Source organism: Rana temporaria, chromosome 2 (assembly GCF_905171775.1).
Source record: "Rana temporaria chromosome 2, aRanTem1.1, whole genome shotgun sequence".
Classification (NCBI taxonomy): Eukaryota; Metazoa; Chordata; class Amphibia; order Anura; family Ranidae; genus Rana; species Rana temporaria.
The window spans coordinates 458,777,485-458,802,505 of NC_053490.1; the positions used below are offsets into that span (position 1 = coordinate 458,777,485).

At 44.8% G+C, this 25,021-nt stretch overlaps 1 protein-coding gene across 2 annotated transcripts in view; it reads left to right on the forward strand.

Annotated features, from left to right (window-relative positions):
* GOSR1 (golgi SNAP receptor complex member 1) overlaps positions 1 to 25,021 on the forward strand; it is a 163,353-nt gene that overhangs the window by 8,666 nt on the left and 129,666 nt on the right. Inside the window, exon 2 of one of the 2 annotated variants that reach the window (XM_040338578.1) lies at positions 13,361 to 13,481. In XM_040338578.1, the coding sequence (XP_040194512.1) occupies positions 13,361 to 13,481 (121 nt within the window). The remainder of the gene's footprint in view (positions 1 to 13,360; positions 13,482 to 25,021) is intronic. The other variant, XM_040338579.1, reaches the window with a different exon arrangement.

A 25,021-nucleotide genomic window follows, 5' to 3' on the forward strand; every position in this document is an offset into this window, starting at 1 on the left:
CGGTAGGATGGCGCGGCTCCGTGTGATGTCAGAAATGTTTTTAAAGGGTGAACCTCCACTTTAATTTCTATAGCGCTGCATTTTGACCTTTTTTTTATTTCCTTGTTTGATCCACATACTGGGCTCGCAGCTTCTTTATTTCTTCTATTTTAGTTAGCGCAGATATTTTTCACATTTTAATCCACATCTTTGCACAGATTTGGCCTTTTAACCACTTAAGACCCGGACCTTTAGGCAGCTAAAGGACCTGGCCAGTTTTTGCGATTCGGCACTGCGTCGCTTTAACTGAAAATTGCGCGGTCGTGCGACGTGACTCTCAAACTAATTTTTTTTCCCACAAATAGAGCTTTCTTTTGGTGGTATTTGATCACCTCTGCGGTTTTTATTTTTTGCTCTATAAACAAAAATAGAGCAACAATTTTGAAAAAAAATCAATATTTTTTACTTTTTGCTATAACAAATATCCCCCAAAAATATATAAAAAACATATTTTTTCCTCAGTTTAGGCCGATACGTATTCTTCTACCTATTTTTTTTTTTTCGTGACTGCGACATTATGGCGGACACTTCAGACAATTTTGACACATTTTTGGGACCATTGTCATTTTCAAAGCAAAAAATGCATTACAAATGCATTGTTTACTGTGAAAATGACAATTGCAGTTTGGGAGTTAACCACAAGGGGGCGCTGAAGGGGTTAAATGTGACCTCATTTGTGTTTCTAACTGTAGGGGGGTGTGGCTGTAGGTGTGACGTCATTGATTGCGTTTCCCTATAAAAGGGAACACACGATCAATGATGGCGCCACAGTGAAGAACGGGGAAGCTGTGTTTACACACAGCTCTCCCCGTTCTTCAGCTCCGGGGACCGATCGCTGGACTCCAGCGGCGATCGGGTCCGCGGGTCCCGCGGTCATGGAGATTCGGACCGGGGCGCGCGCTGCGACCCACAGCTGGGCACTTAAAGAGGACGTACCTGTACGTGCTTGTGCCCAGCCGTGCCATTCTGCCAACGTATATGTGCAGGAGGCGGTCCTTAAGTGGTTAAGGGCATTTGGTCCTAAACTTTTGATCAGCTGAAAAACAGCCTGTTTCAGTTTAATCCTTATTTTGAATTAATTGAATGCTCAAAAAATGTTTTGTCTCACTCTGATTTCTTCTTGTTGCATGTTGAAGCTCTACTTGGAACCTTGTTAAGATCCAACAATGTAAAATATGATTTTTTGCCATTTTTCAAGTGGTCTTAAAGCGGAGGTTCACCGGTAATATGCTCTTTTTACCCTTAGATGCATGCTCATTTAGTCTAGGGGAATCGGCTAGTTGTTTTAAAATCCGAGCATTACTTACTGTTGTAGAGGGCGATCTTCTCCGCCACTTCCGGGTATGGGTCTTCGGGACTGGGCGTTCCTTCTTGATTGACAGTCTTCCGGCAGGCTTCCGAAAGGCTTCCGACGGTCGCATCCATCGCGTCACGATTTTCCGAAAGTAGCCGAACGTCGGTGCGCAGGCGCAGTATAGAGCCGCACCGACGTTCGGCTTCTTTCGGCTACTAGTGACGCGATGGATGTGACCGTCGGAAGCCTCTCGGAAGACTGTCAATCAAGAAGGAACGCCCACTCCCGAAGACCCATACCCGGAAGTGGCGGAGAAGATCGCCCTCTACAACGGTAAGTAATGCTCGGATTTTAAAACAACTAGCCGATTCCCCTAGACTAAATGAGCATGCATCTAAGGGTATCAAAGGTTAAAAAAACATTTATGGGAGAACCCCCGCTTTAAACTTTTGATCAGGACTGTATGAAGGTTTTCATCTGTCTTATTTTAGCTAGCAGTTGTTAGTCAGATTTAGCTGTTCTAATGTTGGAGCATTACAGATTAAGTCCAGTTACACATGATTTACTACCATTAGCAACTTTAGAGACATATACACAGACTCCTGGCCCATATGCTTGGAAACTGCAATTTCTAAGCTACAGAGAGTATTTTTGTTTAATGCAGATCTACATTGGTGATATCTGGTTCAGGTACTGCCTGCCATACCTCACTGCATGCACTCTTCATTTCTGCTGCTGTTTTGCTTACACTCTTTGTTGTAGTCAGAGCTTACACTATATACACAGTTGGTAGACCTACATTTGAAGTTTTTGCAATTTTATTTCTGACATTCTAGCAGTTAGACCCCTTTCACACTGAGGCGCTTTTGTGCTAAAAATATTGCCTGAAAAGCTCTTGAAAACTGCTTCCCATTCATTTCAATTGATGCTTTCACACTGGGACGGTGTACTGGCGGGGTGGTGGTAAAAGTCCGGCAAGCAGCATTTTTGAAGCGATTAAAAAAGCACCTCAAAAACGCCCCTCTCCCTTGAAATTAATGGGAAGCACTTCAAAAGCGCACCGCAAGATGGTTCTTTTTACCTTTTTTTTTCAAGGTCACGTTATGCGACCTTAAAAAGAGCGCACCGCTAACACCTCAAAAGTTCCAGGCAATTTTTTCAGTGCCTCAGTGTGAAAAGGGTCTTAACCACTTAACAACCGCCCTATAGACGAAATACGTCTACAAGGCGGTTGCTTAACTCTGGGAGGGCGTCAATGTACGTCCTCCCAGAATCGCGCTCCCGCGCGCCCTGTGGGGCGCGCACACTGGAGTCTCCGTGACCGCCGGGTCCTCCGGACCCGGCTGATCACGGATCACGGTAAATCGCCGCTGATAGCGGCGGTTTACCACGTGATCGCTCCGTCCAATGACGGAGCGATCACTAGTAAACAAACCGGCGTCATGTGATGACGCCGGTTCCTCCCTCTCCTCTCTGTACCGAACGGTACAGTGTGAGAGAGGAGAGGGGAGAGAGCGGAAGCAGCAGCAGCTGCTGCTGCGGGCTGGATCTGTGACACATGCAGTCACAGATCCAGCGATCCATCCCTCCCTGTGCAATACTCTGCAATGTCCCCATACTCTGCAATGTCCCCATACTCTGCAATGTCCCCATACTCTGCAATGTCCCCATACTCTGCAATGTCCCCATACTCTGCAATGTCCCCATACTCTGCAATGTCCCCATACTCTGCAATGTCCCCATACTCTGCAATGTCCCCATACTCTGCAATGTCCCCATACTCTGCAATGTCCCCATACTCTGCAATGCCCCGCAATACTCTGCAATGCCCCGCAATACTCTGCAATGCCCCGCAATACTCTGCAATGCCCCGCAATACTCTGCAATGCCCCGCAATACTCTGCAATGCCCCGCAATACTCTGCAATGCCCCGCAATACTCTGCAATGCCCCGCAATACTCTGCAGTGCCCCGCAATACCCCGCCATACCCCGCAATACTCCGCAATACCCCACAATACCCTGCAACGTCGTCTATGGGGATTTTTAAGTAGCGAAGTTTGGCGCCATTCCACGAGCGTGTGCAATTTTGAAGGGTGACATGTTGGGTATCTATTTACTCGGCGTAACTTCATCTTTCACATTTATGCAAAAGAATGAAGAAAAAATACTAAATTTGCAAAATTTTATAACAGAAACAAAGAATTTTTTTTTTTTTTTTACAGAATTTTCAGTCTTTTTTCTCTTATAGCGCAAAAAATAAAAAACCCAACGGTGATTAAATAACACCAAATGTAAGCTCTATTTGTGTGAAAAAAAGGACGAAAATTTCATTTGGGTACAGTGTTGTATGACTGAGTAATTGTCATTCAAATTGTGAGAGCACCGAAAGCTGAAAATTGGTCTGGTTATTAAGGGGGTTTACGTGCCCAGTGGTTAAAGGATAAGTTCACCTTTGTTCATTTTTTTTTTTTTTTTTTTTTTTATCCCAGCCCCCCCTATGTATCAATATAGCATTAATGTACTTATTTTGCAATAATACCAAAGCTTTCCATTAAATATTAATATACAGATACTTACTTGACCTCATCCATGTTTCCAAACGTATACATTAGTAATGTCTTCCTGGACATACTAGAGGCTATGACACAGGAAGGAGTTGACCAGCTGACTTCATTAGCTCACACCCTGCATCATCCACCCTCCTACCGACCCGCCCATACCCAGCTGCACATTTTCTAAATGAAATGCAATCAATGAGTGATCACCCGTCTCACTAAATACACAATATACAATCAGGTTGCATAGTGTATGGCCATCTTTATGCAAGTACATAGAAGGGAGTGGACAGAAACACTCAGCTGTCAAGCCCCGTTTACAACTCTGCAAAGCAAGATCTGGCATTACCACGTGCATTTTTTTTTTTATCGAGGGTTTTTTTTTGGAGCACTTCCACCTGAATGGGCTGCCCTGCATGCAACAGTCTCCCAAATGAAGGTTCAAACTTTTTTTTTTTTTTAGAGTGGAGCTTGGTGTGTTTTTATACTGTGATTTTTTATTTTTTTGTGCCATTTCTGAAATGCAAGGATACTCACAGATGTGAACGGAGCCTCATTGTTCTTGTGTTAATGCACCAATTTCACTTTCAGGCCCCAATCTCATCTAGCATAATGGGAGTGCACATTTTGGGGGTTATTTACGAAAGGCAAATACACTTTGCACTACAAGTGCACTTGGAAGTGCAGTCGCTCTAAATCTAAAGGGGTAGATTTTAAATGAGGGGAAGCTCTGCTGATTTTATCATCCAATCATGTGCAAGCTTAAATGTTGTTTTTTATTTTCCTTGCATGTCATCCTCGGATCTACAGCGACTTTACTTTCAAGTGCACTTGTAGTGCAAAGTGGAATTGCCTTTAGTAAATAACCCCCTTTGTGTCTCCTTTTTCCTTTTGACATACATAGGGCAGCCTGTTGATTTCAATTGGTTGCACTATATGTCAAATGTTACTGTGACTGACAATTGCGCGGTCGTGCAATGCTGTACCCAAAATGTATGTAATTTCTTTCTCACAAATAGAGCTTTCTTTTGGTGGTATTTATTCACCACTGCATTTTTTTTGCGCTATAAACAAAATGACAGACTACTTGAAAAAACAAAACAAAAAATATTTGTTTTACTTATATACAACTATATAAAGCTATAAAACGCATCCAATAAAAAAAAAATGTAAAAATCGAATTTCTTTATAAATTTAGGCCAGCATGTATTCTGCCACGTATTTTCGGTAAAAAAATCCCAATAAACGTATGTAATTGGTTTACGCAAACGTTAGAGCGTATACAAACTATGGTGTGTGTGTATTGAAATTTTTTACTTATTTTTTATACTAGTAATGGCGGCGGTCAGCAACTTATAGCAGGACTGCGCTATTGCAGTGGACAATCGGACACTAACTGACACTTTGTGGGAACCAGTGACACTAATACTGTGATCAGCGCTAAAAATATGCACTGTCCCTGTACCGATGGCTGGGAAGGAGTTAAACATCTAGGACGATCAAAGGGTTGTGTGTCTAGCCAGTGTTTTTGTGTTGCTGTATTAGGTGCTTTTACTAAGGGAAGAAATAGATTTTGTTCAGTGCTTTGCAGAAACACAAAATCTGTCCCTTCCCCCTCTGTCAGAACGAACATCTGCCTTATTTACGTAGGCAGATCCTAGTTTTGTGTATTTTACTGATAATCGGCGGGTGCTGGCGGACATCCAGTACCGGGCACCCACAGATCAGCTTCTTCTGTGAACACAGCTAAAGTGGCCCGCCGCCACCGAAGGTGTCAGTGCAGAATCGTGTATATATGTGATTCTGCACAGGAGCTGTAGCTGTAAAACTTTTCTTTTGTTTTGGATGGAGTGAAAAAGGGATTAGAACACCTGTCAGTTTTTATTGCTTTCTGCGTTTCCGTTGGGGCCCTTTTACACGGGGCAGATCAGTAATGATCCGCCTCCGTGTGTTCGTAAGCTCAGCGGGGATCGCTCCCTAAATCCCAGCTGAGCCGGCGGCTGACAGGGCGGTCCCCGCACACTGCCCGAAGCTCACCGCGATCCTGGGAAAAGGCCATTAGTGGCCTTGCGGCCTTTTCCCAGGATTGCGGCGAGCTGCGGGCAGGATTTTTTTCCCAGCCCTACTCTATATATTTTTGTCCCTCCTTCCGGTCAGTAAGGAATCTCTCAAGTGTCAGACTGCACAGTGTCTCCAGAATCAATCCACTTTCCCCAGATCTTGTTAAATTTCTTGGGACAGCCCCTGGCTTCATAAGTCATCTTATACATTAGCAGTGACCAGGCTCTTCCATGCTGACAGCGTGAGATATTCCCTTTTTATCCAGTAAAGGACAATCAACTTTCTAACATAATAAAAAAAGTTTAAGCAACGTTCTCATACTACCCTGTTTCTCCGAAAATAAGCCCTACCCTGAAAATAAGACCTAGTGTGAGTTTCTGGGGTGGCTGCAATATAAGCCCTACTCCAAAAATAAGCCCTAGTTAAAGTCCTTGTAAAAACATGTAATCCGTTCTGTAAAAAGATTATATAATGTGCAGTGTGTCTCCCTTTTGTAACTTTATTGTGGAAAATACCTTATTTACAGCACTTCTGGGCGCTCACGTGACCCGCCGGAGCTCTTCTCCTCTCCTCCCGGCTGATTTCAGCTGTTTTTTTTTTTCCAATAAAACGTTATTAAGCCCCTACCCACTGCAGTACTCGGAGTGGGGCTGATGTCATTGGGGATCTTGGCCCCTCCCTCTGCAGTATTTGGAGTAGGGAAGAAGAGCTCCAGCAAGGTATTTTCCACAATATTGTTACACAAGGAGACACACTGCACATGATATCTTTTTACAGAACAGATTACATCATTTTATAAGGTCTTTAAACAAAGGTTTATTTTTGGGATTACAGAATTTCACAATGCTGACTCCAGAGCCGACAGGGGGAGAAACTTTTTTGTACATACCATAAATAAATAAGACATCCCCTGAAAATAAGCCCTAGTGTGTTTTTTGTAGCCAGAATTAATATAAGACCCGGTCTTATTTTCGGGGAAACACGGTATTACTCAGAACTTCATCCTCTAACTCCCAATAAGCCCATCGGTGGGCTGCAAATGTTCGGCAGATCAAATGTATCCGCTATGAACTGTGTCACTTGTGACCATAATGGAAGCATTCTATTGCATTCCGAAACCATATGGAGGAAGGAACCATCCGCTGCTAAGCATTTGTGACATGTGGGGCTGTCCTTCCTACCCATTCTATGTAATCTTATGGTATGAATTTTAAGGGGAACCCCAGTCTCTGTTCTGGGAGCACGCTCCACGGAAAATATCCCAGCGTAGTGGGGACACATGTATGTGTTACATCGGCAGGAAGGGGGTTAATGAATTAAAAAAAAAAAACGCCACAATATATATAACCCAGTTTTTTAAGTAAATGGATACACAACATGTCATGCATTAAAAGCACGCAGCCCGGCAGGTCAGGAAAGAGGGTGTGGAAGAGTGAGCACCCCCCTCCTGAACCATACCAGGCTGCATGCCCTCAATATGGGTGGGTGCTTTAGGGCAGGGGGCGTCCTGCGCCAAGCACCTTGTCCCCATGTTGATGAGGACAAGGGCCTCTTCCCGACAACCCTGGCAGTTGGTTACCGGGGTCTGTGGGCAGGGGGCTTATCGCAATCTGGGAGCCCTCTTTATTAAGGGGCCCCAGTTCCTGGCTCCCACCCTATGTGAATGAGTAGGGGTCCCCTTGTTAAATTCCGGTAAGCATGGAGTTCCCCTTCATGCACAAGTCGCATGCCAAAATCTGATCCGTTAATACGGGGATACGACTTTGATCCGACTTCAGAAAAAAAGTAGCGCAGGAACTACTTTGAAGTCGGCACGACTTAACCACTTAAGGACCGCCTCATGTAAATATACGTCAGCAGAATGGCACGGACAGGCACATGCACGTACCTATACGTCCTCTGCTTGACGTGGGTCGGGGGTCCGATCGGGACCCCCCCCCCGGTACATGCGGCGGTCCTTGAGCCTCGGGGAGCGATCTGGGACGACGGCGCGGCTATTCGTTTATAGCCGCCCCGTCGCGGTCGCTCCCCGGAGCTGAAGAACGGGGAGAGCCGTATGTAAACACGGCTTCCCCGTGCTTCACTATGGCGGTGCATCGATCGAGTGATCCCTTTTATTAGGGAGACTCGATCGATGATGTCAGTCCTACAGCCACACCCCCCTAAAGTTGTAAACACACACAAAGTGAACACTAAATGTTACAGCGCCCCCTGTGTTTAACTCCCAAACTGCAACTGTCATTTTCACAATAAAGAATGCAATTTAAATGCATTTTTTGCTGTGAAAATGACAATGGTCCCAAAAATGTGTCAAAATTGTCCGAAGTGTCCGCCATAATGTCGCAGTCACGAAAAAAATCGCTGATCGCCGCCATTAGTAGTAAAACAAATAAAAATGCAATAAAACTATCCCCTATTTTGTAAATGCTATAAATTTTGCGCAAACCAACCGATAAACGATTATTGCGATTTTTTTTTTTTTTTTTTTTTACCAAAAATAGGTAGAAGGATACGTATCGGCCTAAACTGAGGGAAAAAAAATGTTATATATGTTTTTGGGGGATATTTATTATAGCAAAAAGTAAAAAATATTGCATTTCTTTCAAAATTGTCGCTCTATTTTTGTTTATAGCGCAAAAAATAAAAAACGCAGAGGTGATCAAATACCACCAAAAGAAAGCTCTATTTGTGGGGAAAAAAGGACGCCAATTTTGTTTGGGAGCCACGTCGCACGACCGCGCAATTGTCTGTTAAAGCGACGCAGTCCCGAACTGTAAAAACCCCTTGGGTCTTTAGGCAGCATATTGGTCCGGGGCTTAAGTGGTTAAAGTCTTTCTGATATGAATGGTAGTCATTGAAAATCATGGTGAATGGCTTGTCATGCGATTTTGCAGTCCAAAATCTTGGGACAAGTCGTATAAGTGTGAAAGGGGCCTAAAACAAAATCCCAAGTGTACTCAGAACAGAGATAGAGGAGTCCAATAAGGATACTGTTTGGTGGACCTGATGGCAACCAGGGATTCTCTCCCTTTGGATGGATTTATTCTCACTTCCTTTTTTGGCTTTGGGACAGGAAGTGAAGGGAAATATACCCAGTGGGACACAGACGGCAAAAAAAAACTGGCCGCTTATAACCCTCCCTTTATTTGAAAATATACGTTTTCGCTTGAGTTCTAATTTAACCATTTCCCAACCAGGCCATAGTAAAATTACATACTTGGTTTAAAGTGGTTTACCTGGATTATGGCTGCAGCAATATGCCAATATGCCATAACCCCGGCATTGTTTTTTTAAGCGGCAATTCTCTAACCGCTAAAAGTGATCTGAGCAGTTGATTAACTGATGGATCACTTTCAGCCAGTTGTTTTCTGACTTACTGAGATGATGGGTGAGGCCAGGCCTCGGCTAAACTCTATGGTCATGATGTCACTTCCGGTCTAATATAAACAATGCCTTTTTTTTATTTCTAAAGCTTTTTTTGATCTAATGCTTTCCATTGTAGAGGAGAGATGTGGGGTCTTATAGATCTCTCCATAAAGGAGGACCTGTCATGCTGTACTGTTTTAGAAGAGATGTTTACATTTCTTGTGATGGCAATAAAAGTGATATTTTTTTTTAACCACTTCCCACCCTGCGGCCGACTATATATGGCCGCAAGGTGGCTCTGCCAGGAGGCCGTCTATATACGGCCTCGCGCCACTGGGGGGTCGCGGCCGCAATGTCCGCCAGGCATCTGCGATCGGCAGTCACAGAGCCAGGGACGTGGAGCTCTGTGTGTAAACACAGAGCTCCACGTCCTGTCAGGGAGAGACCAATGGTGTGTCCTTTGTACATAGGGACAACCATCAATCACCTCCCCCAGTAAGAATTGCTCCCAGGGTACATATTTAACCCCTTGATGCCCCTTAGTGTTAACCTCTTCCCTGCCAGTCACATTTTTACAGTAACCAGTGCATTTTTATAGCACTGTTCGCTGTATAAATGTGAACGGTCCCAAAAATGTGTCAAAAGTGGCCGATGTGTCCGCCGTAATATCACAGTCGTGACAAAAATCGCAGATCGCCGCCATTACAAATAAAAAAGTAATAATTCTATCCCCTATTTTGTAGGCGTTATAACGTTTGCGCAAACCAATCACTATACGCTTATTGTGATTGTGACTTAATAACCTAAAGCTAAACTCTTGCTAACACTTTAGTAGCAGTTACAGCAATTATTTTTTTTGTGTGGGGGGATTAAGATTTTACATAAACAAAAGCTGACAATTGTAAGAACGCCTGTCGGTAATAAATGGTTTGTCTCAATTAGTGATGCACTGAAATTTCGGCTGCCGAAAATAGGGTTTTCAAGGTTGTGCCAAAAAAGAAAAAAAGTGCCCATAATGATGGGGTGAGTATTACCGCGCTTACCAATAGAGTGGGGGAGGGGGAAAGAGAAGGGGTACAGCTGCTGCACTGAATGGTGTATCAAACCAGGAACAAATGAAGAATAAATGGGTAGTGCTGCGCTGTGAATAGGGAATAGGATAAACGTGCAGAGGAAGTGTGGCAAAAACCTTATATATGAAAAAACAGTGACAATGACTCGCACCCAGAGAGATAAAGTGCCAATAGTGCAGTATCGTTTTAAAAAAGGATTTATTCACACAAAATAATACACTAGGTACTTACATTGCTGTGATAAAATCAGGCATATAAAAACAAGGCGTTCGCCGACGTCACCTCCGGTACCTCTTGGTGGACTCTTTATTACACTCAAAGAGTCCACCAAAAGGTACCGGAGGTGACGTCGGCGAACGCCTTGTTTTTATATGCCTGATTTTATCACAGCAATGTGAGTACATAGTGTATTATTTTGTGTGAATAAATCCTTTTTAACTACTTGCCGTCGCCGCACCGTCATAATACGTCCACAAGGTGGCTCTCCTAGGCGAGATCACGTATTATGACGTCCTACCCTTTAGCCGCCACTAGGGGCGCACGCGCGCCGCCGGAGGCGCGCGCACGCGCCCCCCGCTCGCCCCCGACTCCCGTGCGTGTGCCCGGCGGGCGCGATCGCCGCCGGGCACACGCGATCGCTCGGTACAGAGCGGGGAACGGGAGCTGTGTGTGTAAACACACAGCTCTCGTTCCTGTCAGCAGGGGAAATGCTTTTCTTCGGTTCATACAATGTATGAACCGAGGATCAGTGTTTCCCCTAGTGAGGCCACCCCCCCCCCCCACAGTAAGAACACACCCAGGCATACTTAACCCCTTCCCCGCCCCCTAGTGTTAACCCCTTCACTGCCAGTGGCATTTTTATAGTAATCTAATGCATTTTTATAGCACTGATCGCTATAAAAATGCCAATGGTCCCAAAAATGTGTCAAAAATGTCCGAAGTGTCCGCCATAATGTCGCAATACCAAAAAAAAAAATCGCTGATCGCCGCCATTACTAGTAAAAAAAATATTAATAAAAATGCCATAAAAATACCCCCTATTTTGTAAACGCTATAACTTTTGCGCAAACCAATCAATAAACGCTTATTGCGATTTTTTTTTACGAAAAATATGTAGAAGAATACGTATCGGCCTAAACTGAGGAAAAAAAAATGTTTTTTTATATATTTTTGGGGGATATTTATTACAGCAAAAAGTAAAAAATATTCATTTTTTTCAAAATTGTCGTTCTATTTTTGTTTATAGCGCAAAAAATAAAAACCGCAGAGGTGATCAAATACCACCAAAAGAAAGCTCTATTTGTGGGAAAAAAAGGACGCCAATTTTGTTTGGGAGCCACGTCGCACGACCGCGCAATTGTCTGTTAAAGCGACGCAGTCCCGAATCGCAAAAAGTACTCTGGTCTTTGGGCAGCAATATGGTCCGGGGGGTAAGTGGTTAAAACAATACTTTAAAATAATAATATATTGGCACTTTATCTCCCTGGGTGCGAGTCATTGTCACTGTTTGGACGTGACTACCGAGAGGGATCTACCTTTTCAATTAGTCCATTTGGATTACACCCTATGTGTATACGACCAGAAAAGTGCATCTGGGTTTATATGCTGTTGCCTTACAGCAGTAAGGTAAGGGGCCATCCTCACTTACTCTGAAGAAAACACCGGAAACCCACCTTTTTTTCACATCTACACCAGCACTTCCATTTTGGATTTTTCCTGCTGTTATGCTTATTAGTTTTTTGTTGCATGGACATTTAAGTCAGTTTATTTTAGTCACCATTGTGTGTTGTGCTATGCACGTTGTACACCTTATTGTTTATTAGTACATGTGTTAATACTGTATCTCACTATATGACACTAGCACTGTCACTCTGTATTACTCTACATTTTGTCAGCTAGCCTTAGCTGCTTTGTAGCACGTTTATTTTGATGATATCTGTTATGGTATACCAGTATCATTCCTTATTATTGCTATTATGATTAGTAGCCAGATTCTATTTTTTCATATATAAGGTTTTTGCCACACTTCCTCTGCACGTTTATCCTATTCCCTATTCACAGCGCAGCACTACCCCTTTATTCTTCAAGTGCCCATAATGGCAGAACACGATTTTACAGCGATTTTGACTGAATTTTACGGTGATTTTGACACAATTTTTTACAACGATTTTACCTTATGGTGTGTGTGTGCGTTGTTTTTTTTTAGGTCATGTGACTAAAAAAATGCATTTCAATGGGGAGGTGCGATTTTGGTGCAGTTTGCCAAACACGCACCAAATACAGCAAGCAGGATTTTTAACACCGCTTCAAAAGGTGTCGATAATGGCCGACAATAAATTCATATTCCTCTTTGGAAATTTCTGTTTTTTAATTTTGCAAAGAAAAAATACAAACTAACACTGTCAGCCATGCAGGGCTCACGAATATAAAACAACATAACCACATATAAGAAAAAAGACTGCGATATCCCAACAACTTGGATACAGAAAAAAAACAAAAGGGGGTATATGAGGCAATATGTATAGAACTAGACATGCAGCCCCCCAAAGCACAGACCATCCTCAAACATATGTAAGGAATGCACGACATAATAAATCTATATTAATTTAAATTCATGATTTTAATTTAAAAAGTCGAATTCAATTATTTATAAAAAAAACTCAGTTTCGACCAAGTGCATCCTGAATTTTTTTTTCTGCAGCTAATTTTTCATTTTGTTGCACGACTAGTCTCAATCCTCTAATTACCACTTTTGCTCGACAGCTTGGTCTGTTAAAGAAAGTTGAAGCATAACAGACTGAAAAGAAAAACGCCTAAAAATGTTAAGTAATGCAGCCGTCGCATCGAAGGATTTGTTAAGCTGCAATATAATGTGTGCTTTTAGGTTTAATAGTGCATTAATGTTACTGTGTTACAGTCAAAGAAACTGTTACGTCCGTGGATATGTAATTTATGTTATTTTTCTCAACAGATCTGAGGAAGCAGGCCAGGCAGCTGGAGAATGAGCTTGATCTCAAGTTAGTTTCTTTTAGTAAACTTTGCACAAGCTACAGCCACAGCAACTCCAGAGAGGGAAGACGCGACAGGTATAGGTACTAGCCATTTTTTATTTTCTTTTTGTTATTTATTTGTTTTGTTTTTTTGACCGGTGTCCCACTACTACATACTGCCTGTATTTCTCTTTCGTTCATAGACGGACACAGCCTTCATTGACCTTAGGGTTATGCTTCTTCCTACCAGGAGATTTAGGCAGAATTCTACAGCACTTAAGGTGTTAAAAACTTTCCTTCATGCTGCTCCTCCCAGGGGGCGTGGCTCCCCCAGGCATAACCCACACCCTGCTTTAGCAGCCTCAGTTTGTTTTCTGCCTAACGACAGGAGGTCAAGGCTATCTCTGGAGTTCCTGGACTCTGGAGTTTTTTTCTGGCGATTTTTCTCGCTTTTTTTATTATTTTGTTCCTGCATTTTTGAATCCTGCGATTCTTCTATCAACAGCCGACTGGGTGACAGGCTGGGTCCTCGACTCTTGTAGTCCCCCCATGTTCGGCCTTCGAGCGTGTGCCGGCCCTCAGCTCAGCTTTGGGACGTCCACGACAGGCCCCTTTGCTCCAGGGGCGGCCGGGGAACTTTGGTTCTAGGGCACACATATGACCGGTCTCTATGGCTTTGTCACAGTGTGTCTGGCCGACAGCCATGCCGTTTACGGACGTTGGTTCTGTCTGGGATACATCCAGCCGGGTAGTCGCAGGACAGGTAAGTAGTGGCCCCTTACTCAGGTAAGTGGTCTGGCTGGTGGTTTCCCTGGGGAGGTCGACTGAGGGTCCGCCCTGCTTTCCTCTCTCCCCTTCCTCTCCCTCCTTCCCCTGACTGGGTAGTGGCTGTGAAGGGGGGCCTCCTGGTTTTTCTTTGTTACCACCGGGGCCCGTGTGTTGTTAGGGGGACTGTGTTGTTACTCTGGGGGGTGCTGCTGTGTGCTGCTGTGTTCTATGAGGTAATTTTTACCTCAGACAGCGGCCGTCTTGGAAATCTCCTTGGTAACGCTGTGATTCTTTTCTGAGGTAACAGACAAAGCAGTCAGGGCTGCTGTGTTCTATGAGGTAATTTTTACCTCAGACAGCGGCCGTCTTGGAAATCTCCTTGGTAACGCTGTGATTCTTTTCTGAGGTAACAGACAAAGCAGTCAGTGCTGCTGTGTTCTATGAGGTAATTTTTACCTCAGACAGCGGCCGTCTTGGAAATCTCCTTGGTAACGCTGTGATTCTTTTCTGAGGTAACAAAGCAGTCAGTGCTGCTGTGTTCTATGAGGTAATTTTTACCTCAGACAGCGGCCGTCTTGGAAATCTCCTTGGTAACGATGTGATTCTTCCCTGAGATGACTCGGCACAGCCTCTGGTCAGTTTTAGTGCTGTTACAGTTTTAGTGCTGTGAATCTTCCATGAGGTGAATACACATCACAGTCAGCACATCAGAGCACACCTGAGGTTTTTCAGCTCCCTCTGCAGCTGGGTGGGGTGGTGAATACCGGGGGTCCCCATGCTCTGCAATAGCAGCAAGGAGGTGACCAGTGGGGTTTTTTTTGTCCTGCCTTGCAGGGTGGGTGACTCAGCGCTGACACTATGGAACTCAAGCTATGCCTGAGTTAACCCTTAATGCCCCTCCCCCTGCCACATCTGTTATGTTGGCTGTCCTGGGTTTCTTGCCAGGTTTGAAGCAGCTAGTGCCCGGATGGGGGGTAAAAAAGCGCCCCCTCCCTGAAGCCTGCTTCTGGGGATGACACAGAATCGCTGTTTTTTTCTGGTTCTGTTATGTCAGAGGCTGCGGGTTTTAACCCTTATGGATAGTGAGGATGACTCTGCTGCAGTCAGTTGCTGGCAAGAATTTGTTGGAGCTCTTGTTTCTGCGGTGCGTGAGGCTCTAAAAATTGAGGATGTGGCGGAGACACCTCCGTGTCAGTACCAGCAGACTACCACGCATCGCTGAAGTGTTTCCTTGTGTTCCTTATTTGGACTATATGTTATACAAGGAATGGGATGCACCGCAAAAAGTTTGTCAAAAAACTTTGCAACCCGTTACCCCCTTGAGGGGGGCTTTAAAAAAAAAAAAAAAAAAAAAAAAAGTAGGTCTCTCCTCTGCCAGTGGACCCCCCTGTGTCCAGACTGCGCAAGGCCACCACATTGCCTGTGGAAGGGGCTCCTACATTTCAGGATCCCGCTGATAGAGTGGAGGCCGTGGCCCGCTCCCTATTCACGGTGGTGGGTTCGGCGGTGAGGCCGGCTCTGGCCGGGGCCCTGGCAGGCCCCGACTAAAAGGGCGAAGCTCCTGCTGCAGGAGCTGGAAGAAGGACCTCTAAGGTGGCCTTGGTGATCACCGTTAAGGGTAAACGGTCCTTTTGGGTCTTCCCTGACTGGCATCATTGATGCCACAGGTGGTAAGCGCATGCTGTTCCCACGGTTTGGGAAGGGCTAGGGACCTCGCCCTGTGCAAGGACCCTCCTTGCCTACCTCCGAGCGTTTTTTCGCTCGCCCTGTGCGGTGGGGGTAGGTCTACATGGTGCTTGAATCCCCGCTGCGGGGTAGCAGCGCACCGGATACCGCATGCCTAACAAGTCTGCGGACATACCTGCTTCCGCCTGAAGGTCTGCTCCCGCCCGTGTCTCGGGTGGGAGACTGGCTTCGCATTGCGAAGTGTTTTCCTTGGGGTACAAGATTGAGTTTCTCTCTTGTCTGCCAAACAGGTTTTTTCCCTCCGGCTTCTGGCCTCCTCCGGTTCGCCGGTTGACTCCGTCAGGGGCTGTCCAGGATCTTCTGGTCAGGGGAGTGATTGTGCCAGTTCCCTCGTTGGAACGGTCTCGGGGTTTTACTCCATTCTGTTTGTGTCCCCATGGAGGATGGGGCCTGGTCGATTCTGGGCCTCAAGTCCCTCGTTTTGTTTTGTCAGGTTTTTCTGGCATCCTTGGATGTCATGAACGTGTACCTGCATATCCTCAAACCACCAGAGATTCTGTGCTTTGCGGTCGGGGGGGACCATTTTCAATGGTGTCCTTCCCATTCGGCGGGTTTTCGCCAAGGTGCTCGTACCGATACTGGCCCGGCTGTGACAGCGGGGGTTTGTTATCATGGGATGTCTGGACGACATTCTCCTACGAGCTTCTTCGAGCTCTGCATTGGTGGAGCCGTGTCTATCACGTGTCAGGCTCTCCGAGTGTTCGGCTGGTTTCTGGATTGTCCTGAAATCAGGGTTGATTCCGTCTCAGGGATACCTGAGACTGGTCCTGGATTCCTCCGGGGCGGGAGTGTTTTTCTCCTAGCGGAAAAACTTCAGACTCTGCTATCTGCTGTGCAGCAGTTGCCGACCCAGAAGCGGTCATCTCTGCGATTCTGCAGGAAGGTTCTGGGTCAGTTGGTAGCCTCTTTCGAGGCGGTTCCGTATGCCCAATTCCACGCCAGGGTACTACGGAGGGAACTGCTGTCACGATGGGACTAGCTTCCGTCATCTCTGGATTACCAGATTCAGTTGAGTCATCTGATCATGTCTCCCCTGGTATGGTGGCTGGCGTTTCCGGTGCTTCGGGCCGGAAAGTCATTTTTCTGCAGGCCACTGGACAGTGGTCACGACGGATGCCAGCCTCTCCGGTTGGGGAGGGGCGCTTGGGGCACCCAGTCAGCCCAGGGGCACTGGACTCAGGTGGAGTCCTGCCTACTGATCAACGTTCTGGAGCTCCGAGCAATCAAGCTTTGCCTTACCAGGTGGTCCCTGGATCTACAGGGCCGACCGGTCAGGATCCTGTCCGATAACACCACGTCCGTGGCGTAGGTTGATCATCAGGGAGGCACACGGAGTTCTGTTGCAGCGACGGGGGTCGCGCGCATCCTTTCGGTGGGCCGAAGGGTCCGTTCCGGCTCTATCGGCCGGGTACATTCCGGGAATACGGAATTGGCTAGCCGACTACCTAAGTCGCACTGCACTGGGCCAAGGAGAGTGGTCTCTCCACCCGCAGGTGTTTCGGGGTCTGTGCCGAAAGTGGGGCACTCCGGACGTGGACCTTCTAGCGTCCCGTCTCTATATCGGTAGGTGCCACGGTTCGTGGCCAGGTTTAAGGACCCGTGGGCAGACGCGTCAGGCGCGTTGGTGGCTCCTTGGGGTTGCTGTCGCCTACTTTACACCTTCCCTCCTCGGAAGCTTCTTCCTCGCCTGCTGCGCAGAGTAGAAGCTGTAGGGATTCTATCGGTCCTGATTGCCCCAGATTGGCCGCGTCGCTTCTGGTACGCGGACCAGGTGCGTCTGCTGGCAGACGCCCCCTAGCGTCTTCCCCTGGGAATTGATTTTCTGTTACAGGGTCCAATCTTCCACCCTGTTTCACAGCCACCGGCCTTAGCGGCGTGGCTGTTGAGAGCCAGGGGCTTAAGGACCGAGGCCTATTGGGCTCGGTGGTCTCTACCGTGCTGCCTGCACGGAGGTCTACCTCACGTAGGTTTTTTCCTCATACATGGAAGGCCTACTTCTCTGTGTGTGGGGAGATGAACTGGCACTCTCGTACATGCGTTGTGTACAGGATTCTGCTGTCTTTGCAGCAGGGAGTGGTTCAGGCTCTCGCCTTACGTACGGTTAGGAGCCAGATTTCTGCTCTGGCTGTTTTTTACTTGCAGCGACCCTTGGCATAGCACTCCTGGGTGCGTGCATTGGGTCAGGGGGTCTGGCAGGTGGCCCCTCCGGTGCGCCCTCCATTACCCCCATGGGACTTGAATTTAGTCCTTTCAGTGCTTCGGGATGCTCCCTTTGAGGACATTCGGGAGGTTTTTTGTTTTATTGTCACAAAAGGTGATTTTATTTCTGGTAGCAATTACCTCGATCAGACGGGTGTCTGTCTGTTCTGGTGGCCTTGTCTTGCAAGGCTCCCTGCTTGGTCATCCGTAAGGATGAGGTGGTGCTGCGGCCGCAGCCGTTTTTCTCCCTAAGGTCGTTTCGGCTTTTCACTTGGATGTGGACATTGTTCTTCCATCCTTGTGTCCTCAGCCGAAGAACCCGAAGGAGGCCACTTTACATTCTTTGGATGTGGTTCGGGCCCTTCGAGTTTACTTGTCGGCGACAGCTCCGTTCCGGATGTCGGACTCGCTGTTCGTGTCTGTGTCCGGTCCCAGTAAGGGCCTGGCAGTTTCGTCGGCCACCATTTCCAGGTGGATCCGACGGATTGTGCTTTAGGCCTATGCCCTAAAGGGCGGGCGCCCCCCTTTCGGGTCATGGCGCATTCGACCAGGGCGATCGGGGCCTCTTGGGCTTTCCGACACCAAGCCTCTGTGTTACTGGTGTGTAAGGCTGCGACCTGGTCGTCGGTCCACGCTTTTTCAAAGTTTTATATGGTGGATGTGAGTGCATCTTCGGATGCCTCCATTGGCCGCAGGGTGTTACAGGCGGCAGTTTAAGGTTGGAGTTCCTCCGTTGAGTAACTCCGGTTTTTGTTTGGGGTGTAACCTGTTTTTGCTGTGTTATTTTTCCCACCCCTCGAATTTTTTTGACACTGCTTGGGGACGTCCCTAAGGTCAATGAAGGCTGTGTCCGTCTATGAACGAAAGAGAAAAAAGGATTTTTGTACTCACCGTAAAATCCATTTCTCTGAGTTCATAGACGGACACAGCACCCACCCCTCCTTTGTTTGTACTGCTTGTTACGAACTGAGGCTGCTAAAGCAGGGTGTGGGTTATGCCTGGGGGAGCCACGCCCCCTGGGAGGAGCAGCATGAAGGAAAGTTTTTAACACCTTAAGTGCTGTAGAATTCTGCCTAAATCTCCTGGTAGGAAGAAGCATAACCCTAAGGTCAATGAAGGCTGTGTCCGTCTATGAACTCAGAGAAATGGATTTTACGGTGAGTACAAAAATCCTTTTTTTTTTCAGCTCAAAGTATTTAACATGCCTCAATATTTGGTGTCCTTCAATTTAAAGCTTGTTATTTATTAAGTATATAGATGATATATATAGCCTCTTTCTTCTCTGACTTTTATGGTCAAATCTTTGCACCTCTCCATCAATTCCAAGGTTGGTCCACCTGTAGCTGCCATTTTAAATGTTCTAATAATGGTTGAACATGCTATTTCATTCTGCTTTAATGCTGATCTGTTATTTTTAAAGCAACAATTTCTAGGGAATAAAGGACTTTGCAGTAAAAGTTACTGACTACCCTGCAGGTAGGACGTCCTAACTTTGCTTTCACCAAGAACTCCAGCAGCTGAATAATCTTCTGTATCCAGCATATCTAGAAGTGGCTGACAGCTTTTCTTCCTCTTTGACCTGTTTCTCTTTCCAGCAGCTATATCACTACAGGACACTGTCTTCCCTGTCCACCAGAGAGATGAGTCTTCTCTTTTTTTTTTTTTTTCTTAGGTCCAGAACAAGCATTTAGATAAGGAGTTCTAGCTGTACTTATTGCATGCTTGTTCTCAGTAAGTGTGTCAAAGGATTGAGGCCAGTGGCAATTGGGTTTTTTGTGTGGAGGTCAGCCGTAGCAGCCTACATAATTCTAGAAGTACAGGTTTCCAATAAACATCGGTAATCTGTTTGAACTTTGAGGCCCCTTTCACACCTGAGCCTACTGGAAAAGCAGGCTGAATTGCACAGTTCTGCTTGCGATTCCAGAATTGCTGCTAAACGTAGGGCACGTATGCGGCGCTATTATTAATGGCATTCCAAATGCAGTGCGATTTTGCCACGATTGTCGAATGACAAAAGGCACTAAAATTGTGGCAAAAAGCGCAATGCCAAACGGGTATATGTGCTTCTTTGGTGCATTTTTGGAGCAGAGGGAGGCCCATTCAAAATAAATGGTGCCGCTTCAAAAATGCACCACAATGTTTGATGGAATCTATTGAGCCAACCCGCTCCCACCCTGGCCGTAGGCCACAGGTCCATGCATTTTGTACACTTTTGAGGACAACCCCCACCCCCACCTGGCTCATCTCCAAGGACTGGGTTGTCCCGAGGCAGACCAAATTGCTATACAAGCCCTCCACACCCCCACAGCCATTCTTGACATTGCCCCCCCCCCCCCCCGCTTCATTAATATCCTCCTACCCGGTATAAACATTGGACCTTTTCATACGATGCCCGCTAACATTGCTTTTGTTGTATGTATATCTCTGCCCAACCTGTTTATTTGTGCCATTTCTGTTTACACGACCCTGCGAGGTTGGTGTGTTTCTTTTACCACTGACTGTAGGACATGTCCTGTTCTGTGTTCTTTTATATAAAATAAAATACTGATTATACAAAAAAAAAAAAAAAATGCACCACAAAATAGCGACTTGGGGAGTGTCGCACCGTGTCACTCAGGTGTGAACAAAATGTTATTCTGTTCTGGAATTCCTTCTGAAAAATAGCGTCCTCGTATTCCACTTTCTTTTTTTTTTTTTTGTTAAATTATTTTTATTCAACCACTTTCTGGTATGTGAGTGCACCTAGGCAGTCGTGTACCAACACCCTAATGACTGTATATGTGTACTGTGAGACATAAGCACTGATACCTCTAGCTACTAGTCTCATGAGGTTTGAAGTGAGATTTAGTGACCTCACTACTGTGCACCTCACTGTTCTTGCTGGAGGCTCTAACAAAATAAATTAACTACCAATATGGCAACCTCAGCACAGAGACCATGCACTACAATCAATGGTAAGTCAGTAATGGAGGAACGATCGGCTGTAGGAAGACCACAGGCAATTCTTATGACTATTCCTGTGCCTGCCTTTTTCTTTTCGGCTTTCAGAGTTTAGTTTCTCTTTAAGAGTTTAAAAAAAAAATGCATATAAAGAAATTGTGATGCTATTTGACAGTTCAGTCATTTATTAATTATTCAACACAGAAATCCGCATAAATATGCCCCACAAACATTTTGTAATTCTCATGCTATCGGAATACCATAAATGTGTAATGTTTGTGGCATAATTTCAAAGAATAAATTAGAAAAACACTGAACAATAATAAACTTTCTTAATTATAGAAATCATTTCAGCAAATTACTTTTTGAAAATGGAAAAGTTTCTAATAGATCTTTATTCTGCATAAATATAAAATCTTTGTATGGAGATGATATATACTGTTCATGGTAATTTGATCTCGTACACCTAATTTTTTACACATTAACAGGACCAGGAAATTAAAATTCGCATCTATTACACAAAAATCTGTAATAATCTTTCACTTTCTGTGCTTCTCGTAAATTGGTGTTTAAGTTGGTGAATTTTACCTCTGATATTACGATCACTAATCTTATGTCTAATTTGCAATACTCATGCAAATAGATAGATAGATCTATCTATCTATCTATCTATCTATCTATCTATCTATCTATCTATCTATCTATCTATCTATCTATCTATCTATCTATCTCCTGTTGAATCGGTTCTAAATCTGCCCTCAATTTGCAGGGAGAATCTCTTAAAGGGGTTGTAAAGGAAATATTTTTTTTCCCTAAATAGCTTTCTTTACCTTAGTGCAGTCCTCCTTCACTTACCTCATCCTTCAATTTTGCTTTTAAATGTCCTTATTTCTTCTGAGAAATCCTCACTTCCTGTTCTTCTGTCTGTAACTCACCACCGTAATGCAAGGCTTTCTTCCTGCTGTGAAGAAAGCCTCTTGAGGGGACGAGCAGGCAGGTCAGGACACTCTCTACTGCAAATAGAGAAAGGAGCTGTGTGTTAGTGGGCGTCCTGACACTCCTGCTCGCCCCCTCAAGAGGCTTTCTCCACACCAGGGAGAAAGCCTTGCATTACTGTGTGGAGTTACAGACAGAAGAATAGGAAGTGAGGATTTCTCAGAAGAAATAAGGACATTTAAAAGCAAAATTGAAGGATGAGGTAAGTGAAGGAGGACTGCACTAAGGTAAAGGAAGCTATTTAGGGAAAAACATTTTTTTGTCAAAACAAAAAAAAAAAAAAAAAATAAGCAGTATGTTGCTGCAATACATGTGCTTTTCTCCATGTTTTGTCTCATTGAACAATGCAGTTGCAAAAAACAAAAACGCTCATTGACCTGCAACAATACAAGTACTTCTGGCACTCAAAGCCTCTTCTTATTAAACAGGGATATTTTCTGTCGTGTTGGATCTCTGCTTTGAGTGAGTCCAATTATTTCCTATACTGTGAACCTAAGGAAAGGATCTAATAATGGCATGTGTTCAGTGCTGTTAGCCTGGACAAAGATCATAACAGGCTGTGGTACCAGAATAAGTTGTACAAAGAAGGGTAAATACTTTCCTGATCTAATGGTTATTTATGAAGGTATTCCTTTAAGTGGTATTTACCCCAAAAGCACTTAACATATTGCAGCTTACCATTTCTTACATGTGATGGCGGTTAATTTTCTTTAAGGCTTTCTTCTTTTTTCATCTGGTGATCCTGCCAGTAAGCCTGTTGTTTTTCAAAAGAGCCAGCTCTGCAGCAGAATGTATCAGTTACAGAGATGGGTAAACAACATTTAACACTCGCTGGGGTGCTTACAATGATTTGGCTTTTATTTATGTACAACCTTTATCTCAATGTTTGCTGTAACTGCTTATAAAGTATGAGCTGGAGTTTTGCTTAAAGTGTATATAAATCTGCTAGTACAGTCAACACTCCCCTCCACCCAGACTGATTGTGTTATCCAAATCTGCCCCCTGTTCTCTTTCATCCAGAGTGGGAGCACGGTAATACAGGAGGTGTGTTACTGACCAGATCACCAGGTGAAAAAAGCATAAGAAAAGAAAACTGATGCAGCCATCACACCTAAATATTTTTTTTTAGGTTTAATATATACATGTTTTTGGTTTGATACCGTTTTAATTTGCACATATGTTGTAGTGCTGTAAGTGATTATTTTGGCTTGTTAGAAGTGTTCAAATTTGACATCATATCCTTCAATATATTGCATTAATTTTCAAGTCCTTTTCCCAGTAAATGGAATGTTAAATTTCTGCATAAGTTTTTATTTTATTTTTTTCAATGTGTCCTTGACTAAAAAATTTTTAACGTTTTTTTTTGGTCTAAACAATTTTTAAGAACCCAAGATTAAACTCAAGTTAACGTGTCAAGGAACTCTCAAGCCGGCCGTAGATGGTTCGAATCTCGGCCGGTTCAGCAGGGACTGGCCAAGATGCAATCCATCTTTACGCAGGCTGATTGTACACAAGTCGATCCTTTGAACGCTGTGTTCTCCCAGCAGGGAATGCTCCCCACTAGCCATACCCCCCTTCCCCCCAAAACCCGGGAGAAAAAAACGGCTCCACGAGAGGGATTCCATCATCAAGATTGACTGCGTTAATGGGGGAATCAAGTAATTTTCTTTCCTTCAACACAGGGAAATCGTGAAGGAAGATCTCATCGCCTTTTGGCTACCCTTGCTCCTCCAGACTAACATCCACCAGTCAAGGATTTTTGATATTTGCATAACTTCTCCAAAGAATATTGCTTTTTTTTCAAAATGGGTAGTCCTTATACGGTTTTTATTTTTTGCGCAAAAAAAAAAAAAAAAAGAGGTGATCAAATACTATCAAAAGAAAGCTCTATTTGTGGGAAAAAAAGGACATACATTTTGTTTGGGTACAACATCACAAGACCGCGCAATTATCAGTTAAAGCAACGCAGTGCCGTATCGGAAAAATTGGCTTGGTCATTAAGGGGGCAAATTCTTCGGATCCTTAAAGGGGTTGTAAAGGTTCGTTTTTTTTTCTAAATAGGTTCCTTTGAGCTAGTGCATTGTTGGTTCAATTACCTTTTACTTCGATTTCCCTTCTAAATGTTTTTTTTCTTTGTCTGAATTTCTCACTTCCTGTTCCTCCTCAGTAAGCTTGCCCCCATCATCTGAGCTGTTCTGTCTGGGGGTTGGTCAGCCAGAACAGCTTACTGAGGAGGAACAGTAAGTGAGAAATACTAAGAAAAAAAACATTTGGAAGGGAAATCGAAGGAAAAGGTAAGTGAACCAACTAGCTTATTTAGAAAATAAAAAACAAACCTTTACAACCCCTTTAAAAGGTTTCATAAGCATGTTGATGGAGAGAGGAAGGAACCAAGAAAGGCAAAAATAATCAGAATAAACGTCAGCCTTCAACAGTCTGACTCTTTAGGAAACATTATTGAGCTGGTGGCTTTAGTCTGTTCCCACCAGAACGATGTGCAGAAAACTCACTTTCCATGAACATTTTCCACACCATGTTAAAAAAACACTGAGTATGCAATCTTCTACGGTAGTGGTTCACAACCTGGTTGTCGAATGATGATTTGCCAGGGGTCACCAAATCCTGGCCTGTTTCTGAAGCCCACACCGCTCTCCCAGCCTTTTCTCGGCCACCCAGTTGGGCTGTTCCTAGAGCCCGCGGCCACCCACTCAGCCTCTTCGCAGCCGCCCATTCAGTTCAGGGCATGGCTGGGGGGCAGTAGACTAGAGATCCGCTGACTGGTGAGGATTGTGAGGTGGGAGGGGCTGGAGAAGACCCTATCTCCTGATTTTAGCATAGGTGTCACTGCTGCGAGACACCACTGTAGTACGGGTTCCAGGCTACGAAAATAATTTTACTGTTAGGGGTCCCCACAATTTGTGAAATGTTATCAAGGGGTCACGACACTAGAAAGGTTGAGAACCACTGTTCTACGGGTTTCGGTGTAATCCTAA